Source organism: Netta rufina (assembly GCF_964035555.1).
Source record: "Netta rufina genome assembly, chromosome: 1".
Taxonomy (NCBI): domain Eukaryota; kingdom Metazoa; phylum Chordata; class Aves; order Anseriformes; family Anatidae; genus Netta; species Netta rufina.
The window spans coordinates 44,710,101-44,731,071 of record NC_140123.1 but is presented as its reverse complement, the minus strand read 5'-3'; the positions used below and the strand labels follow the sequence as shown (position 1 = coordinate 44,731,071).

Here is a 20,971-nt window from a genome sequence, read left to right as displayed (position 1 = left end):
ATACTAATCAGTAATGTTGAAATTGTGGCAGATTCATGAAAATCAGAAAATTCAGAGAAAAGGCCTAGTACTCTTAAGAAATATTGCTCATCTCTTTTTTTTCTCTTTCTTTCTAAATATTTTGTAAGAGCCATATAAGGGGCAGGTAGGAAGTTTTCTTCAGTTTCCATTTACTAAACTTCCACTGGGGTTTATTACTCTCCTAATATGTAAAACTATCTTTAAAAATTGTTTCATTTTCTTAATGTAGCTGTCCCTGTTCCTGGAGTTAATATTGAAGAACACCTTCAGTTACGGCAAGAAGAAAAGCGGCAGCGTGTAAACAGGAGACATAGATTGGAAGAAGGAAGAGGTAAGTGACTTAATGATGAGAGGCTCGAATAGTCTAAGCAAACTTACTCTGTTTTCTAAGAATGGATATTAACTAATTTTGCTAAGTAGGCTGATAGAGTAATCAAACACAAATCAGAACATAAAAAACTAGCTTATGTTATTTAGCTTTCTTTAGGAAAATTGGGAGAAGTCTATGCATTTGTTAATGTGCATTCATTAAAATTTCAATGGTGAAGAGTAGCATTTGGTATTAATATTATATATTCAATTTTCACTTTTGTTGTTTCAAAATGGAATAATAATTATTTACTGTGAATGCTTAAACTGTCTTTATACAGAAAGACTTAAAATGTCTGCAAGCTTGTCCAGTGCTCATTTTCTATAGTATGAATTATTTATTATAAATTATTAATGAATTTTTATACTACATATAAGGCAAAATTGCTTGTTTTGTAAAGTGAAATTTTCTTTATTTGAATAGCCTGAAATGATCCAATACACTGATGAAATTAAACAAAAAACACTTGATCATTTCAAAATTTTACCGATTTTTGTATTACCTACCTCAGGAATTATTGCTGACATTCTAAACAAACAGACTGTGTTTAAACAAGTTTTCAGTGCTGTTCTTTTTTAATATATCTCAGAATCTTAATCTGTTAATTAATTAAAGTTGAGAGATTTTAGATTGATAGAACTCGTAATATTTTACCGAAGCATGCTGATGTGGTTGCTAATATTATTCTGCACTGGGGAGAGGAACAGTTTTGTTGAAATTTTATGTTGTTTAAGCTTCTGCTGTGTTAGTAATGCTACATTTTGATTCTGTCACTAATGTCTGATTTGTATTTTTTAAAAATAACTCCTTTTAAGATTTAGTTAGTTTTTTTTTTCCTAAGATATAATGTACATTGTGATCAAACTTGTTTCTTAGAGTCCAAGCCAGTGAACCTTGTGGAGCAGCTTTTAGTTTTATTTCATTTGCTTGTAAGAAATTACTAGCATTATCACAAGTAAGGAACAAGGAAAAGAGAGCCTACAGATCTGGAGGATAACAGAATATTTATTTTTCTCTGAATCTTTGCAATTAATTTTAGCTTTGAGGTAGGAAGGGGGAAGCCTTTATTTTTTTCTCTGTCATGCTGGACCTGCGTGCTGCTGTCAAATATTACAGACAGCTAATGACACCAAAGCGTCTCAGAAAGGTAATAGTGACAGAGCTGGAAAGTAAATTTTCAATTGGCGGGAAGGGGAAGAAAAGCAGAGCAAACCGGAGCAGCTCGTCCCTTTGTATGCCATATGTCTCTTAAAAATGTTCTGAATCTAAGTCTCAGATGATCAATATTAGGCACGTGTTGTTATTGTTGGTTTGATAGGTGTAGGGGGCTGTAGTTAAAGTGATGTTGCTGGAGAGCTTGTTGCATGCATCCACATTATCTGAATCAAAGAGCACTGACATTGCATAGCTCTGTGTATATTGGAGGTAGTGGGTATGTCTAGTTGGAAGAGTGGAGATTAATCTCCTGTTTCAGTTCAGGATGACTTAAGCGATTAAGCTGGGAATAGTGTTTCATGAATACATAGAGAAATCTTCATTTATACAATCAAGTGTTAATCAGATGAAAAAAATGGTGTTTTGTTGCTTCTCTGTCCAAATGCTGTAGTTTTCTATGAATTGGTGGAAAGAACAGCACTGTTCTTGAGAACTAATGTTGCTCTTCTGTTTTCATGAGAGAGAGAGACTGGGAACTTTTAAATACCTATTGGATACTCATTTTGGTGTGCAAAATGTTTTGCAACCTGAAAAAACTTAGTTATACTAATTTTAAAAAAGAATAAGCAGGCTGCTTAGTATACCCAGAAGTTTTAATATTTGTGGATTTTTAACTGAACAAATCCTCACGAGGTGAAATAGCTATTCATCAAGCCAAAGGAAGGTTTTAACCTTTCACTTCTCTGAAAACTTCAGTTGATTGCTTGAAGGCCAGGTTAGCTCTTGTAGGGGCCTTCCTTCAGGTAGGTAGGATTTTGTTAGGATTATGATTTCAGGGTTTTGGGTGTTAAAGTGTGGTATTTGCTATCTTATGCAAGATCAGGGAGAAACAAAGCATGGATAGCTTCTTGTGTAGTAAAGAATAGCATCCATCACTGAATGTTGCTGATCACTCTTCAGTTATGTGTAGTGACCTTTATTCAGTACAAATATTCTCTCAGTAGATCTTCAGAGTCTTGTAGACAAGATGACTCTGAAAACTTTGTAAGTGAATATGGGAATATTTCATTCCAAAAACAAAGAAAGCACACAAAAAAGAAACCCCTCACTCCTCTCCTGCTGAATGTGTTGAAATAGGAGTGAGTTGGAGGAAAAAGGTATAAGAGTACCGGTATTGGAAGTAAATTGATTTCCACATTGCAAGTTTCAAGTTGTCTAATTTGTGCTCCTTTAACAGAAAAAAAAAAGCAGCTTTAATCTTTTTGAAATGTACACTTAGAATGTCTCCAAATTTACTTTTGTTACAGTTACTTACCTCTGTAACAGTGCTGCATTGGAATTAAGGGAGAAATTGAAGGCTATGTCTACAGGTATAATCATTTAACTCCTTTAAGAGGTCTGTTGTGGAGGATGATGAGTATGCTTAACTTCATTTGCATTGTTCAACAAACATAAAGTGTGAATTTCAGCATTTTGGGATGAAAAAGTAGTCATTGGTAGCTGTAATACGAATGGCATAGTTAAATGTTACTGTATTTTCAATCAAGAGCAGTTAACTCCTCATCTTTCAACAGCTTCCAAATCAAAGTAGTCTGCCAGTGTTGTAATGTACAGGGTTTATGTGCTGTTTAGCAGCACAACTTGGAGTGGTTAGTAACTTCAGAAATTTTTGCTGTTTAAACTGAAGGCTTCTTTTTTATTTTTTTATTTTTTGTCTCGAAATGACAGCCACAATAGATTAGATGATACTTGCCAGAATAGAATTGCAATCAGTAAATCATTAGTAAGTCTACAATCATTTGATATTTTTCCTTCACTCAAGAAAGAAGTTTTATTTTAGTGACATATTAGAGCCTTAAAATTAGCAATGGAAAAGTGTTTCAGTCTCTGTTAATACATTTAGTATTTGAAAAAAAAATAATTAAGAGTTCCTTAGTCTTGGTTAAATTCCTCTGGACTTTTCAGTGCAGCAAGTAGTGCAGTATGTTCACTTGGCCAGTTTTGCTTCCTTTTGGTCACAGTGTTAGAGCTGCTTCACTCAGCTTCTAGCTCAGCGGCTGTGGGGCAAGACAAGTGAAGAGGGCGGAAAATCAATTCCACATTTTTAAATCTTGTATATGACCTTTTGAGAAATTTAGAAGCTGTTATGAATACAGATGGCTATGCTAATAGCTGTCTAATATCCCAATATAATGATTGATGGATTTGTATCAGCTTTTCACTGTCTCTTAAAATCTGGTGAGAAGCCGGTGTACAATACTGTACCATACAAATGCTTGCTGTTTTTTTCAAGCTGTTTAGGGGGCTTGATGGGAGTGATGAGAGGTGAATGTAGAAGTAGTTGCAATGTCTTCTTTCCCCTGCTAATGAGGAAGTTTTGTATGTTAGGACATTCAGAACATGGTTAGGCTGTTTTTCCATTTCTATCAAACACTGGTTGTCTAGTCTCGAGGATATTAAGTTATGCCTTAATGGACTCATTGCACACGAAGTGTAACAAAGTTTAGATTACCATTTTCTAAGTGAGCTGATCTGGAGAGCTGTCCCTGCATTTTTTTCAGGTTGGGATTTGAAGTAATAGAAGTAGAATTTCAGTTTATTGCTTAAATATTAATCTGTTGGTCGTGGGTTTTTTGTTTGTTTGTTTTGTTTTAGAAGGGTGTGAGAATTTAAAAATAGCTTTTTAAACAAGCTATATTTAAGTAATACACTAAAAGATACAGAAGTAGCTGTTCATATGATGATTACAAACAGCCTCTTCATTCACTGATATTTCACTACTTTACTCTTGCTCAGCCTGTAATGTAGAACTTTTAGATGATCACTACTGAGATACAGATTTGGTGTTTAACCTAGGTTTTGCCTTTTGATGCCCATACAGAAGGGGAAAATTATTTTCTTTCAATCTTACTCCACTTGGAAGAAAAAGAAATCTGGAAATTGATTGATATTAGTCAAAGCTGTTCTGTAGCGAGACAGTGTTATCTGAGGCTTCATATATTTGAGCAATTTTAGACTTTTCTGAAGTGTAGCTAATTCAGTTATTTCAGCAATTCGTTTTACTGTGCCAGGCTGAGTATCATTTAAATCTGTTTAACTGACATCTGCTCAAGCCACTACAAGCTTGAAATGAGTTTGTCAGTAACACTGTTATTTGCTGAGCATATTCTTATATATTTGCTCAGCATATGTCATTGCTGAGCATATACTTAAATATACAGCAGAACTGTCTATTCATATGCAATAATTTTCATTTAATATTAGTGCAGCTTTTTCCATAAATTTATTTAAGTATTTATGTTGATGCTTTCAGGACCTGGAAGTTTTATTTCTTTCAAAGTTTCTTAAAACAAAAAACTTTGTACTTGTATACATATAAATTGTATCAAACTCATACCTGACTTTCTGTTTCAAGAAAGCTTTCAAGAGAAGGTTGTGTGTTTTTGTCCTTAATTACCAGCAGGTAAGGTTTTGTGAAGTTACATTGTTATACTTGAGCTTATGACTTCTGTCTGAAAGAGGTGATGATTGTTAATTAAGCAAATTTTTAAAATAAAAATCTTTATATTTGTTATTGTTTTAGAACTCAGATTTGCCATAGATTTAGTGAAAGCAGTTGCTTTATATTTAGTGGTTTAGTTCATCTTATGTTTATACATACAGAAATGCATCTTTCACATTTGTTTAACAGTAAGTACACAGTCAAGTATTTAGAAGAGAGAAAGTGCCAAAATTATTATCATAAATGTTACTTCCATCTCATTTTCTCATACCCACTCCAGTTGTCTTGCATGCTTGTATTGGCTAGTCTGCATCTCTTTTTCACCATAAAAAGCCCTAGCAATTTTTCCTCCAGACCTGATTTATACACTTTAACTGTCAGTAGAAAAGAACTGTAAAAACAAAGGAAGATTCCATTTTTGGATATAATCCATTTTTACTTTCAGTGTTTTGAACAGAAGAAGCAAACTGTAGCAGAGGACAGTAAAACAAAAATGAACCTTAGTGTCTGCATCACACAGTGTCAATTTACACAAATGTTTCTGCTGTGATAATAAATTGCCACTCATCATCTGAAAAAAACACAGTTTTAAAGAATGTGCAGTTAACAATTAATATGGCCTCGTAGGATTATTAAGATTGTTTTTTGTTTGTTTGTTTTTTATCTTAAACCTAGAAGTATGGATATCTTAGTATCATAGTAAAATGTGTTCCACTTTTAACTATTTGTCCTCAGTTTCATTTTTTGAAATAACCTTAAAAGTTTATGTACTGTTGACCTGTTAGATAGGTATTTTTTTTTGTATATTAAACGTTTGTCTCTGTATTTTATTATTTCCTAAAACAGTCTGTTCTTTCTCTTACAAACACTCAAGAAGACAAAAATAGGGATTTACAATGGAAAGTGTCATCCAAACTAGGAGATTCAGTTAGTAAATATGTGCTGAAAAGCTACTGTGTTTGAAAGAACATAAATAAATTGTGAAATCAAACACCAACGAGTGGCAGAAATCAAATTTCTTGTGCAACCTTAATTTATATTGCTTATGTACATACATTATGATACAATTTTTAATGATGTTATTGTGTTGTGTTTTTTTTTCACATAACCTGCTACATTCAGTGCATTGGTCTAAGTAACCATTTGAGATCATTAATTTCAGTCCTCTGTAACTACAGCCAGCCAAATAGCAGTTGTTTAGGGAATGATACTAGAAGAGATCAAAATATGCATAAAACAAATACAAATACAAATCAAATAGAAAACTCTGAGGAAATTCTGCCAAAGTGCTTAGATGGCCTAGAATGCAAAAAAAGCACTTAAGTGTGTATACAGAGACTCTGTTATCCCATAGTCAACTGCTTTGTTTAATAAACACATTCTATTTTTCTAGAAAATAAAATTAATTCTGTTGATTAACATTTTTTGCTTTATGCTTTTAATTCACTGCCAAAGTCCATTTTGAAAGGCCCGGATCCCGCAGGACCTAGAAAGAAAAACTAATATTTATAGCTTTGAGATGTTTGATTTGGGAGCTATGGGAAAACATTCTATAAAAACTAAAGGGAGAGAGTGAATAGCATTTGGCATCATACAGCAACTGATTTAAAATAGCAACATTACAGTTTACTAGTGGCTGTCATTCCTTTAACTCTCTAACCTGAACTAGTAAAATAACTGAATAATAGGTTATTATTCCCTATGTAAATCTACATTAGAAGCTTCTGGAAGAGTTTTTTGAATGATTTTCTGCATTTTTTAACAAAATAAAGGAAGCATATGGTGTATGGCTGAATCATTCCACCAAAATAATTAATAGCACTTAAACTCTGCTCCCTTTGTACAGGCAACTTTTGATGTAAGTAGAAAGTAGACACAGTCTTCATAAATTGTTCGATTGGTTTGTGTCCTGTGGTGTTATATTCAAGGGAGAGAAGGTTCTTCACAGCACATGACTGAACATTCAGGCATCATAATACAATCAAAATGCAGATATTTCCTATGATATTTATTATCATTACGTTATAGATCTATCATGCATAAAAAGCCAAAAACAATGATAGACATACTCATTCTGTTCCATGGATTGGATACAAATTATTATGAAATGGAGAGATACTGTATTTAACTTTATTTTGGACTTGAGTTCCTCATGTAATTGATGGGAACATATAGGATATAGGAATATCCAGAAGCAAAGCTACTTTAGTCAGAAGGTTGGACACCTTTACAGAGTCATTGTATTGACTAAGGGAATGAAATTCTGTTGAGGGGCTTGGCTATAGGCAGCAATGTAGTAGCAGTATGCTGCCATCCTTTTATGCATCCCCAATATTCTTTATCTCCAAAATTTCTAATAATTCTTTTACTTACCCTAACATACTTAGCTTCCTTCTGTCCTTCTGATATTTTCTCTCTTGCCATCTTTGCTCTTAATGCCAAAATACCAAACATTGCGTTCAGGGCTGCATCCAGTCCCCTGGGCTATATGTTATGCAGGCATTTTCTGGAACTTCGGAATTTTTGGAAATTTTTTGTCTAAATTATCTAGAGATCGTGTATTCTGATTACCTACAAATACCTTAGACCCACATACTTCATACCTGCACTCTTTGCAGTCCTTGGATCTTTTTTTGTAACTGTTTTCTAATTCAAGCTTCACTTTTGTTATATTGTCAGGTCCAATCTCTGTTTCTTGGGCTTTTTATTTCATTAGGAACTTCTCAGTAGTAAGCAAGTCCTAGTCTTCCATCACTATCTTTCTTTTTCAACTCCAGTCTGTTTCCTCCTGTTGTTCACCTAGCTTTTCTCAGTATCTTTTGTCCTCCTAACATTCCTAGCTTTCGTAATTTGCCTGTCATTTATCTCTCTCCCCTTTCTTGACTTTTCCTGGTCTGCCTCAGTACCTCCCTTCCAACTTGAAAGAGAGAAAGGGATAGTATTTTTTGTGTGAATTTAAGTACTAGGAGGTGAGATGCTAAGCATAGCAAATGGCCTGGCAGAAGGTAGTCTTTGCCAAAAATGGTAACTGAGAATATGGGGTGGTATTAAGCATCTATTAAACAGAAGCTCGGATTGATAGGAAACTGAGAAGCAGGAAAACAGCAAGACAGCTAGAGGAAGAAGCCTCATGATGAAGGTAAATCAAAAACAAATTATGATTCTTGGTCATAAGGAGAAGTTGGTTCTTAATTAGCAAGTTGACCTATTCTGGTTGAACTGGATAAAGAGACTCCAAGGGTGAACCAAAACCTCCATGGTTGAATGAAACCAAAAATCTATGCTGTATATAAAAGACATAGATGTCTAATGAGGTTTTTAGGCATTATATTAGGTAACACATGTAGGAAATTCAAAGCTGAAAGGAAATGCAGTAATTAATTTTTAACACATTTATAGTTTTTCTTTTTTAAGTCAACTTTAAAAAGTCAACTTTCGTCAACTTCAGTGTGTGAAGTTTCTTCATCTGCAGGTTCCAAAGCCAAGTAGATTTGGCCTAACTTCCACTTAAATTTCTGTTCATGCTGTTCCCTATCAGTGAGAGGTCTGATGGTGTAAAGCTGAAGGAAGGGCACTTGAGACAATGAGCATTTACCGAAAGTTAGCATAAATTAATTTGTAAATAAAGATTACCTATGGGAATCTTGGGGAAGAACAGGGAATACTAATTTTCAAAGGTTCATATAATCCACTTAAAATGTGACACAAAGCCTAACTTGGAGGTTTTTTTTAAAGACCATTCATTGACTGGGTCTGGAGACCTGTGGAATGGTGTGGGGTATTTATCAGAATTAGTTGCTCCTTTGCTATGATTTCCATGTGATGTCTGACTTCCAGAAGCAGGAGATGCTTCCAAAGAAATTCTTGATGGCAGACTTAACCTTTAGTAGAAAGGTTAAAAGTAGAGTAGAAAGTACAAATTTAAGCAAAAAATTGCTGTTCCATTATCTACATATAATCAGCTTTGATTAAACTTAATATAGCTATGAATGGGTCTAGATTAAAATAAAAAAATCTGAAGAAAACATTAAATAAATACATTATTGCTTTCTTTAAATATGAATCTTCTCTTGAAGATTTGACTTTTACATAGATGGGAAAGATTCAAAGAATAACTTAAATAGATTGCAAGATTGATAAGTAGATCAGAAAAACAATCATATTTGAATGATTTTACTTATGGAACTGGTTATTTTTGGATTGCTGTTTTCTTTATAATTGATAAATGAATTTTAAATCTGGTAATGATAAGCAGTTGTGTGGCTATGTTCTTTAAATTCAGCACTGATAAGGTGATATTCCAAATTATTGTTTTTGAATGTAATATTGTAGGAAGTAAGATGTGATAATTAATCTTTTATACTATTAAATACAGTAATGTATATTTGCTATCAAATTTTACTCCACTGTGAGTCTGTGTTTCCATTACAGTTCCATTACAGTAGAGTTTCATACTTACAAATTTAGGTAAAGCTATCACTGTGGGATGTTCACTGTTTCTATGCATACTATTTTGGTCTTATTATAAAGAGATATGAATTTCTTTTCATTGGGGCTTTTTGAATTTAGACAAACAAGATTTATTATATAGTTACTCTTTTTTTGTCATTGCTTTTAATTTGAATTTTGTTTAACACAGTTTCCATTTTGTGAGCTTTCCTATGCATGTGCAAAATGTTTCTCCTCAGGCCCCCTTGTATTTCCTGGTCCTATTTTTATGAACCATCGAGAACAGGCTCTAGCCAGAATCAGACCCCATCCAGCACAGCTAAAGCATAAACGGGACAAGCACAAAGGTATTTGGACTTCCTTTTCAGCTAGGGTGGAAATAAGCCGATCCTCCCACCTCACCTCTTCCATGCGCTGAATCTGTCTTTTCAAAGAAATGCACAAAATGGCTTCTGCCTTTCTTCTTGTTAGTATTTTGTTACCTGAGGAGAAAGAGAACGCATTTAAATGTTGACTTTTTATTTTTTTAAGTGTAAATGTTTGGTAGTCTGCATTATCTTTGTTTTCCTTTCCCTCTGTTTTTTTCTTAGTTGAAAAATGCATTGCTTTCCTTTGTCTTCTCATTTCTAAGGTTGTCTCATTTCTAAGGTTCTTTCATTTGTAGGAAACTTTCGCACCTTCTAGTGACTCAGCTGTGACATTAATACTGTTAGTTTTTTTGTTTGTTTTTGAACTTCTGTGCAGTGTATCTGGGGTGATTCCTTTAACATAAATTCTATACTTGCTAATTCTAGCATAAAAGTTTTTCATAGGTATGTTGTCTATTAAAAAACCTTTTTTAAAGAAAGCAAATATTTAAAATAATGTAAATAACACTTTTTTTTTTTGCTAGCTTTGAATGGGGAACGTATAAATCATAGTACAGTTTTTACATTGCAGTATTCATGAACTGAACAGTTCTTTTTCAGAATGTAAGGAGTTATCTTTGATATTTATGAAACTTTGGTATGTCTGGAAAGCCAACTCAGTAAACATTTAATTTCAAAGTGTGTAATGTGTTTAGGTGTAAGTGATTTTTTTTTTTTGAAGAAATACTATATTACTAAAAATTTCAGCTGCAATGACTATAGTTGAACTGTATCAAATTTGATCATTGTCTGTATCTGTGTATAGATGTGTGTATGTATCTATTTATAAAGGAAGGATACGTTTGTAAAATGCAGATTACAGACCTGATCAAAGTAATCAGAAAGCTCTAAAATGGTGTGGGCCCAGAAAGTTTCAACATTTTTAAAGAATAGCTAAAAAAATTTTGAAAAGAATTGTTAGAGTGGCTTTCAAGTTGAATTCATGCAAGTTAGTGATTTGTATTTGGCATGTATAGAAACAAATCGTACGACAATTTGAAGACTTCTGGGATATGATTTCAGTGGGGGAGAGGGGTGATAGGCCTACCTAGTTGTGAACATACCTGATAATGAAATTATCTCAAGTTTTTTTTAAGGGGAATGAAACCAGAATCTGGTCCTTTGGTCCTTTGTTTTTGCATAGTATCTTCCTAGTCTCCCTGGATAACGTATCATCTGCACTTTACCACTTAATGGTTTAAATAAAATCTATCATAATCTCCCTGGGAGAGATTTCATGCTGAAAGGCAAATCATACAAAACCTGAGTGCTGTCATTTGAGTGACACTTCGCTGATAACCAATTTTCTTGAACTGGGTACTTCTGCTAGTTATACTGCATGCAAGCCCGTGACCCTATAGGAAAGTGCATGAAGAAGTATGTTCATCCTGCCTACCTCTTATTTTTTGGCATGTGTTAGTAGTTGGAGCTCTCTTTAGCTCTGAGTAGCTACATCAAATATTTCCTTATAAGAGGTGCATGCATTAGTCACAGTTTGAGGTTAACATTTATTTCTTGGGGTGTGTTAGCACAGACAATGCAAAAGTCTGCATTGTGCTGAAGAATTTAGTTAGATACACTCTGTAGAACCGACCATTTATTTTTCCTTAAGGAAGGCCATATGTAAAGAAATTCTGTTTCTTTTAGGTTTTTTCCTGTCTCATACTAAACAGATCAGGAAGATTTGTCTTGAGTAATGTCTTTAGAAGTAAATGTTGAGAACCCTTCTCTGCCACAGAAGATGGCTTCCAGAAAGAAGGCCGTAAATTCCACTAGAAACTAGAAATACCCTCCTAACAAAGGAAAACTGGTGAAATGGTTTGCTATCAAATAATGGGTGAGGTGAAAATCATGGAAAGGATAAGAAATATACCTAATTTTAAGACATTCTTCATCTGCTTCTCTTACTATATGCAGAAGATAAAATCAATAATCTCAAGCAATCTGAGGCAGGGATGTTGACTTCAGGAAAAGGACACTCCAACATTGAAATGGGTATGCTCTTTTGTCTCATTTTTGAATGTGATATTTTCCAAGACAGCATTCTTACTTGAAGTTTCTGGTAAGGTAGTCTTTTAACAATTCACATCAATCAGACCTTCAAGATCTTCTTGCAGGGAAAATGCATTTCAGCTGGTAACATTGTTGGATAGGACTAGACTTGAAGATACCTGTTCCTTCTTCCCAGTCTTCAGCTGCATATCTTCTCCTGATATTGATATTTATTTAAACTTGAATGGGAACAGCTGCTTCAAGGATGACAGTTGTGGTCTAATTTAAAAACTTGTACATTGTACATTGGTATATTATCAAATCTACATGGCTTTTATTTGTTGAATTCTGTTGAATTCTTCAGTTGAAAACTCCTTTAACTTTATCATGAATAGCCATTATCTGGAAAGCTTGCCACTGTCATCCACTCATTTCGCATTTATAGGGTCTGCATATAAAGATCTTTCTTATTACAAAAAATATGATTTTAACATAATCCTAATCATTCTAATTTGTGTCTGCATCTTCATCACAAATAGAAAGGAGAAAGCACCACCTTCTTTGGTAATCATGGAGTGCTTTGAAACTAAGAAGAGAAATCAGCTTGTCCTTCATCCTCATTCTGTAACAAGATAGTGACTTCCCAGTCCATATTTCCAGTCCCAGGGGACTTTATCATTGTGGATCTTGAGTAAACAAGATTAAAGTCTGCAGAAGTCTGTACATTTTTCAACTATAGAAATCAGCTGAGTGGAAATTAAAAACAAAGTAAGCTCCATGAGTCAGTTAAGGTTCTGTAGCAAACACTGCCTTTTTCCTGTATTTTGTAGTAGTGGTAATAAACTATATATGTATATATATATATATATATTATATATATATATTATATATATAATCCAAAGAATATGAAAACAAATACCAGAAGGACAAAGGTTAGAAGAAGCTGAAATTGTAGGGATGGAACAAGTTATATAACAATGATTTTGTAAATGCTAATCCAAAATTATCAGTGTGTTCAAGAAAATTTATGTTCTACTTTTTAACTTTAAGGGTAAGGAAAAGAGAGTTTGAAGCACTTACCAGAGAAAAACACTGAACAAAACCTGCTTGCCAATACTGGTACAAAAATTTAGGATAGAGTTGTTGCTATTGAGTTTGTAATTACAATGCAAATACATTACCACATTATCATACGTGTCATGCACTTGAGATTCTGCAAGTCAGATCTCACCCAAGCTCTGTAGCCACCTCTCAAGCATTCAGTAGACTTGCTTATTTTTCTCCCCTTGTAGGAGGAATGATTTTTACAACCAGAGTGTGTTTCCTTTCCCTCCTGTACCTCCTGCACTGTAGCTATAATATTGCTTACCGATATTTCAACTGCAGTCTGTGGTGGGCAGTCAAGCTGCAGTCACAGGCTGATTTGTTCAAGTAATGTGGTATATAGAGCCTATAGATACTAAAGCATTGAGACCATCCCATGAGGATTGAACATCACAAATACTAAACAGTAACTTGACTGATAGGCATTATTTGGGTGATCTCTGCTGAACTTAAATAAAGAAACGTTGAAAAATGGTGTGGTATTATTAAGAGACAGTTATTCTATGAAATTTTTATGTACACAAGTATGTAAAATTAAAGCTTTTCATCTGTGGGGAGAAGAAGCATGTTTAACATCCTTGGAAGCACTTTTTCCCTCCTCTAGAAATGGTCAATGAGAAAAAAGCAAATATCATCACCCTTCCTGCAGCAGCGGGAGACCAACAAAATGGTTTGCCTCAGGTCTGGGCCCAGGTTCTGTGGTGCCATTCTGTAAAATATTTTTTTTCTCCAGAAGAACTCTCATCTATAGCTCATGACTTTACTTGCTGCTAGAACTGAATGAATTTTTTCTTTGTTGCTGGAAAACAGTGGAGAGCTGGTTTTTTTTTGTTTGTTTGTTTTTGTGGTAGCAATATTAACCAGGAGAGCTTCTGAGCACAGGGGAAAAGATTGTCTTCAGAAACTCATTTCCCTAAGGAAAGGGGAGTTGAAGGGTGTTTTTGTGTGTTGTTAATAGTTATACCAGTTAGCACACTTTTCTTCCCTAAGTGTGCAAGGTATCCAAGTTGAAAAAACAGCATTGTGAAGTCGTTCATAGCACCCACCCCTCAGTGATGACAGCAGGAAGCATTTTGGAGCTTTCCCCAAGTGCTTTCTTCTCTTTCATAGAGTTGAAAGAGACAAAGTAGAAGTCCAGTTGGATAACACTGAAAGTACTAACTTTCTTGCTTGAAGAGCAATCTCTGCTTCATAGTGTTTCTTTCTGTGCTTTCCCCTTCAGGTTGCTTTGGTATTACTTCTAATGAAATGAGTATATGCACAATTGTTTGAAGAAAAACAAGCATGTGTCTCCACAGTTACATTTGTTCAAGACACATCCCATTCCTGCATTCTTAAGGACTTTGACAAGTTAGCTTTGGAACTTAAAAGTCTCAACTCTGTAAATCTTTCTCCTTTAAAATAAATCTGTTTCTTGGATAAGGAAATGCAGAAAATTATTTTCATGTCAATGTTGTTTTCTCTACATCGTACACAATAGTATTTAGCATTTCCTTATGCATAATATGGTATCATATTATGCTGTGTGTCTAGTTAGTTTCATTTTGGGAAACACATACAGACACATCACGTACATAGTAGACGTGTGCCTTCCTGGCAGTTGACTGTTGCAAAGTGCATTTCCACAGTGGGAGAGCTTATATTTGTCAGCACAGCCATCAGTGGTGGAGGAGAGATAAGGGGCCACAGGTGACCTTCGAGAACAATTCACATTGCTCTGTTAGAAAAGTATGCGTGAAAGAGGGAAGCAGTAAGTAGGCTGCTTCCTGAATAAAATATTATGGCAGCAATATTAGCCCTTAGAACCACCTATTGATTCCTTTGTCGTATACAGTTTAATACAAAAGTTGGTATAAAAAGTTGATAGGTTTTGAGAAGTAGCCAAATTACTAACTGAAATAGTAGAAGCATGTTAAAGCAGAATTATATGACTAGAAAAAAATACATGTTTTTTCAGGTGTGGGTTTTGTTTTTTGTTTTTTGTTTTTTTTTTTTTGGTAAATAGTCTCTTTGTTTTTGTTTTTTTTTTTTCTTCCAAATAAGAAAAGTTTTGTTATTTATATATTTATTTATTTTGTGATGTGTTGAAGTTACTTCGAAAGATTTGCAAGGTTTTTTTTTTACTATGCATTTTTTTACTATGCATTTATTAAGTATTTACTATGTGTACATAGTAAATAACGAATGCTCAGAGTCCAGACTTCCACTAACAGTTGTTCAGGAAAGCATATAGAAACTTTTAATGCAGATCTGAATTAACAACACATCAAGTGCTTTCAGCAGCAGTTGTTTCTCTGTATGAATTTTGTTAATAAGGTAGTAATAATTGGTCAGAATTATCACAGAGGCAATGTAGGATCTCTTGGGTGCACTTATCCCTTTTCTCCTCGTTCACGGTGCTAGAGAAACCTCTGGTTTAAAAGGATTTTATAACAGTAGTTAAAGGTGTGTTTACTTGGCCCACTTTGGTAGTGTGTGTATGCTGCAGTCATATATGGCATTGGTCATTACAAAAATGCACTTTATTCAGAGCTTTTGTTGCCAGCTTCCTTCACAGGTATAAGTGTCTCAGTGGTGCTGAGCATGTTCTCTTTCTCTGTTTCCTGCTGGTGTTACAAAACCACCTTCCTTTGTGACTTCGTGACAATGTAGTTTAATTACAGTCTAGTTAACAGACTTAAACATCTTTTTCCCAAGATAGTGGCTTTCAAGAAGTTGATAAATAATACACTTATTTGTCACTTCCGTACTGTTATCTGATAAAAGTGCTGTTTGATTATAGGAACCGATAATGCACTGCATACTTAATAACAGAAAGCAGAGAAATGTCTAAAATTCATCGTAGACCAGAAACAGATGTGGTAGTGAGTCTATCAGTGTTGTTAGAGATTAATTGTGTAACTAATTGTTAGTTATGTAAAGCAGGGCCAAGTTGGAGTCAAGTAAAATCCTTAACAAGTAGAGATTGAATGAGCCAGACTAGGCTATACCTGTTGTGTTCAAGTACAGTGCTTTCTGTGTAATTGATAATGTTATTTCCTTGAAGAACAGAAGTGATGGTTATTAAGCAAAACTTCTGAAGTTATTGCACTTTCCTGTTTGGCTCATCGTTTTTTTCTGCTCTTCAGAAGTTTCTGCTTTAGAGGATGTGCTATTTTCCTTTTGTGTGTGTAACTTTGATGCAGTAGATTGTTCAGGAGTAGAGCTTCTGTCTTCTTTCAGATGATTCCTTGTTCCCAATTCCTTTGATTACTTGTTTTGAGCTCTTTCTCTCACTATTCTGTGAGTTCCTTCTCCTACCTTACAAATGGCAGGGTGGGGATTATTGACTATTCTTGTTCCTCCTCCTAACATAACATTTTTGGAAGATGTGATATATAATTACAAGTTTTGTTTATAGACGGAAGTGGAGAAAGAGGTGAGAAGGATGCAAGCAAAATCACAACCTATCCACCAGGGGCTGTCCGCTTTGACTGTGAACTGCGAGCTGTACAAGTCAGTTGTGGATTTCACCATTCAGGTAAAAATAAATAAATATGAATTATAGTGTAGATTCCTTCCCTCCCTTCCTTCTTTTCTCCCTTCCTTCCTTTTTGAAGTTTGAAAAAGGTTGCACTATCATTTTGTAGTATACTACATTGTCCTTCAACAGTGCAAGACACCACAGAAATACCATATATGGAATTATATCAGAGCTTTTAAGCAATTTTTGAGCCATTTGGTAACAAGTGCATGGCACAGCTGTACCCCTTTGTAGAGATGCTAGCTGTGATAAGTTGTGGAAGATGTTATAGGTCTTATGGTGTTCCAGTAACAATTGGTAACTATTCTGCCTGAAAAGACTAACCAGCAGTGGTGCAGTACACTGTTAACACATACATATCTCAGGAAAAATATTGTTCTTTTTTGTTTGTTTTCAGTGGTTTTGATGGAGAATGGTGATGTTTACACATTTGGATATGGGCAGCATGGGCAACTTGGACATGGTGATGTTAATTCCAGGTAAGCTGGTAATCGCAAGGCATGGCTGTGTATTGCTGTTCTGCTGTATAAAAAGTGGCTAAATTTCTCTGTAGCTAGGAAATGAGAAAACTCATATATTTTCCCAGTTAGGTACTGCACTTGCTCCCCATAAGCCCGTTGGGTAGATCCATTGTTAGTAGTAACCATACTGTTGTACTGTGTAGGTAACATGTTCCATATGTGAAGGCTTGTGTGTGTAGTTATTCGTATAGCTTTGATAATTGGGTTGTAAATGCTTCTGTCTCTTTATTTCTCTGTCCATATATAAGGGAATAACGTTGAAATCTCCTTAAGGTATCGTTATTTCTGGAAAATATTGCATATGCAATAATTAAAGTACTATGAGGTTATAAACTGAGATTAACCTATTTCTGTTACATTACTGGCAGTAGTTTGCTTCAGACTCTTTGTTTTTAAATAGTTTCCAAAATTAAATCACAAAGTTTGAGTCTCAGCTGCATGTCGTTGGCACTTACTTTCCAGGTCCGCATGAGAGTGACGTGTTTTTTGTGGTCAGTGGAAATAGAGAAGTCAACAGAGTCTGGAGAACTATTTGACTAACTAGCTGCCGCTTACCTAATTTAGATGTATTGAGTAGCTCTGTAAAATATATTGCCTTGATCTCCATTGACTATAGTGAGAACACAGACAACTAAATACAGGTGTCTCTAATGGGAAGCTGAATCTCACTCTTAGTATCTCGTCTGCTTATTGAAGTAGATAATCAATGTTTTGCAGTAAAAGGAAATACAATAGTGTTGTTCTTTGGGTGTGCCCATGTACCATATGTGTGTAAGATGGGGTTTTTAATAGTAGGGATCATTGAGGCTTTGGGTATGTCCAGTAATGCCCAATATCCTTACATAAAAGGCATAAAGAGGGAGCATCCATGACTTGTCTTCAGTTCTGTTGTTTCTTTTGTAACAGTGAAATAAAAATTGCTTCAACATCTATCCTCCTAATCTCTTGCAAGACTTCCAAATAGTCTCTTTTGTCAAGTTTCTGAAGAAATCATCTTCTTCTTAAATCTTTCATTGCATTCACTATACAAAGGGAGAGAGGGAAGGAAGAACGAAAGTTAATAGGAAACATTACTTTGCATTGGCTGCTGTGCTGTGCCAAATGGTAGTCTCTAAACTGTTACACTTACCCAGTCTGCATTAGACTGGTGAATGCTGTCCCTGTTTCTGCCTGTAATAGGGCCACGTGACAGTAGTCTTTTTCATTCCTGGAAATTCATGGATACTGGAAGCTGCAACTGCTTTAGCAGGCAGTTCAAGTCACTCCTAGGATAAGGCTAGTTGTTCTTTGAAGAGATACAAAAAGCAGTGGCGTTTGTACTGGTAACTTACTGTCTCCCATTTCCAACTTAAATGAAATTGCTTGGGTTTTTTTTTTTTTGAAGGCATCAGGGCTATCTGCACTATTTGTCAGAATTCCAGGCAGTAAACGCCGCATCTGTTGCTTATTTAGACAGAAACTGGATGGAGACCAAATGAGATCCTAGAAGAGAACGTGAAACATCCTGTGTGAAAAGATAGTGCCTGACCAGTCCTAGAAGCTGAGGAGCAGCTTGGCACTGACCTTTGTATCATTCCACAGCAGATCCTAGACAGTGTCTGAAAAAAGCCTTGAAGAAATTTGGAAAATGTCCTGTGCATGAGAACTGGCTGTAGTACTATATTGCTGTTTAGCACCATCATTCAGATGATGATTTCCTCATTGATGTACTTCTTTTTCCAGCTTTAAGTAGAGATCACTCCTCTGTCCTCACAGTAAGGGACTCAGAGAAGGAAACAGGGAATCCTTATGCAGAGTTCCACCTCAGTTGGGACGCAGTGGTGCTGAGATGGCCAGCTCCAGCCAGGTCAGTGGTATGTCAGTCATGCAGTGTGTCACATTGCCTGTATTGACCTCAGGAAGACCATCGTCTTCTGAATCCAGGAACTGATGATCTTCTGTGTTTCCAGGAGAGGGAAGAAAAAAAAAAAAAGAGGAGATACTGTTTAGGCAGCCTAGCTAATACATGGTGGCCCCTGAAATCAAGAACCGACAGGACAAATGCAACAACTCTCATTTTCATGTGAGGGAACCATCTTCATTACCAGATGATGTAATGATTGAAGTTTCTGGGCAGCAAGTGATGACTTACCCTTTCAGAGACTTCTGTCTTTCACTGTAAAGAAAGTCTTGAAAGTAGTGAGTCTTGAAAATGCTTATCTATTTTGAATTCCGCACAACTGTCTAGACATGTCTTATTCCTTAATTAAGGGGATTCTGGACTCCTCGTTTAGACAGTGATAAGCACCACAAATTCTTTGTACTACTCCAGAAAGAATAAGGCATGTTACATGCCCTAAAAAGACTTCAGACTATTATTTTCTGTGTTCACAAGCAAACAAACCAGCAGATGAACAGGATGACATGATTCTCAATAAACCATTGACAGAACTGAAATGGTGTGAACAAGCAATATGCACAGGATGATGATGTTTTTTCTTCAGCAAAGGCTTTAGTCACTCACAGATGGACGACATACAAAAGCAAGTGATCTGGTTCCTGGGAGACCATTTTTTCCATATCAGTATGCTGGAGCTGTTAAACTAGTCTGCATAGGCTTTCTGCTGTAAAAGCCACAGCAGTAGATGTTGATGAGATATTTGCTACGTGAAGGATTTGACATCCCCTGCTCTTCAAACTAGATGCTGAATGGGTGGATAGAAACTCAGTGGAAGCAAGAAACACATCGCGGTATCTAGTATTGGTTAAAAATTGTGCATCTTGTGTTTGCATAAGCAAGGAACTGTGCCTTGGTGATGCTTTTCTCAAGAAAGTGTGACTTAAAACTTCAGGATCTTTCTGTTAGTGTTCAAAGTTTGCTTGCATTTCTTGTACCTGCTGTTGCTTTCAGCACTTGGCAGTCAAGCTCCAAAAATGGAACCACTGAAGTAGAACAACATGATGTATCTTTGCTTCCAAAGGGTCAACAATGACATGGAAGAAATACTTGAGCATGGACAGTCAGATATGTTCTATGAGAAGACAAAGGGTAAAGACTACTCTATTATCTCTACAACAAAACGTGTCCCGTAAGACTATTTCTAGGTGTATTGTCCAATTATTTTACTTCATTTGTGGACTGCAGGTCTTACTTACATCTTTTCACCAAGCTTCCATTTACATCTAAAATCTAAAGATCTCCACTTTGTTTATTTTTTTAACCCCTGTACTGTCCAGCTCTGCCTGCAATTTACAGTAGTTTTCTTTTGACACAGTACACAGTAACAAATAGCCCATGGTGAACCTGATCTTACAGCACCACGGTCAGCAGCCCCATGTGAAATGTTGTGCACCTGCCAGCCAGCTATCGGCTGGGCATCTACCATGGACAGCTATCATTCAGGCACCTATTGCGGGACATCTTGTTGAAGATCACATCACATCTCCTGCCAGACATGCTTACCCTTCAGGACAGAGGAGGGTTTCACTGTGGGTAGCCTAAATTGTATCTGGACTTCTTGTAGGATCCCGAGTTAGCTAGTGCATGTGTATCTGCTGGTTTTCATTCAGCAATCTTAAGTTTTCCCAGGGGATCTCAGGTTGCTATGTGTATAGCTGAGCTTGATCTGTGATTGATCTCTGCCAAATGCCTGTGTCTCATCCAGAAGCCAGAGAAACTGTGATTTTGACACAGTGTCCTTCAAATCCTTCTGAGAAGAATACTTCTCAAATGCAGAACGTGTGCTTGTCAAAACTTTGCCCAAAGGGCCTCTTAGATTCTTAAGGGTCTACATTGTTTTTCTATGCTGAGTTTCAGTGGATAGGAAAATACTTGTATCAGTTTTCACATTCCATATAAGGCAGTCTACCCTGTTTATTGTATTTTTCCAAATTCCTCCTAGTTTTATGAAGCAAAAAATATTACTCTTATGCAGTTTTACTGTATTT

General features: G+C 35.5%; 1 protein-coding gene across 1 annotated transcript in view; it reads left to right on the top strand.

Moving 5' to 3' along the window:
* Positions 1 to 20,971, top strand: part of MYCBP2 (MYC binding protein 2) — a gene marked incomplete at its 5' end in the record, with an annotated part of 193,425 nt that overhangs the window by 58,108 nt on the left and 114,346 nt on the right. The window contains 4 exons of the mRNA XM_084300818.1: positions 251 to 352; positions 9,737 to 9,844; positions 16,401 to 16,520; positions 16,921 to 17,002. Coding sequence (XP_084156944.1) covers positions 251 to 352; positions 9,737 to 9,844; positions 16,401 to 16,520; positions 16,921 to 17,002 — 412 coding nt within the window. The remainder of the gene's footprint in view (positions 1 to 250; positions 353 to 9,736; positions 9,845 to 16,400; positions 16,521 to 16,920; positions 17,003 to 20,971) is intronic.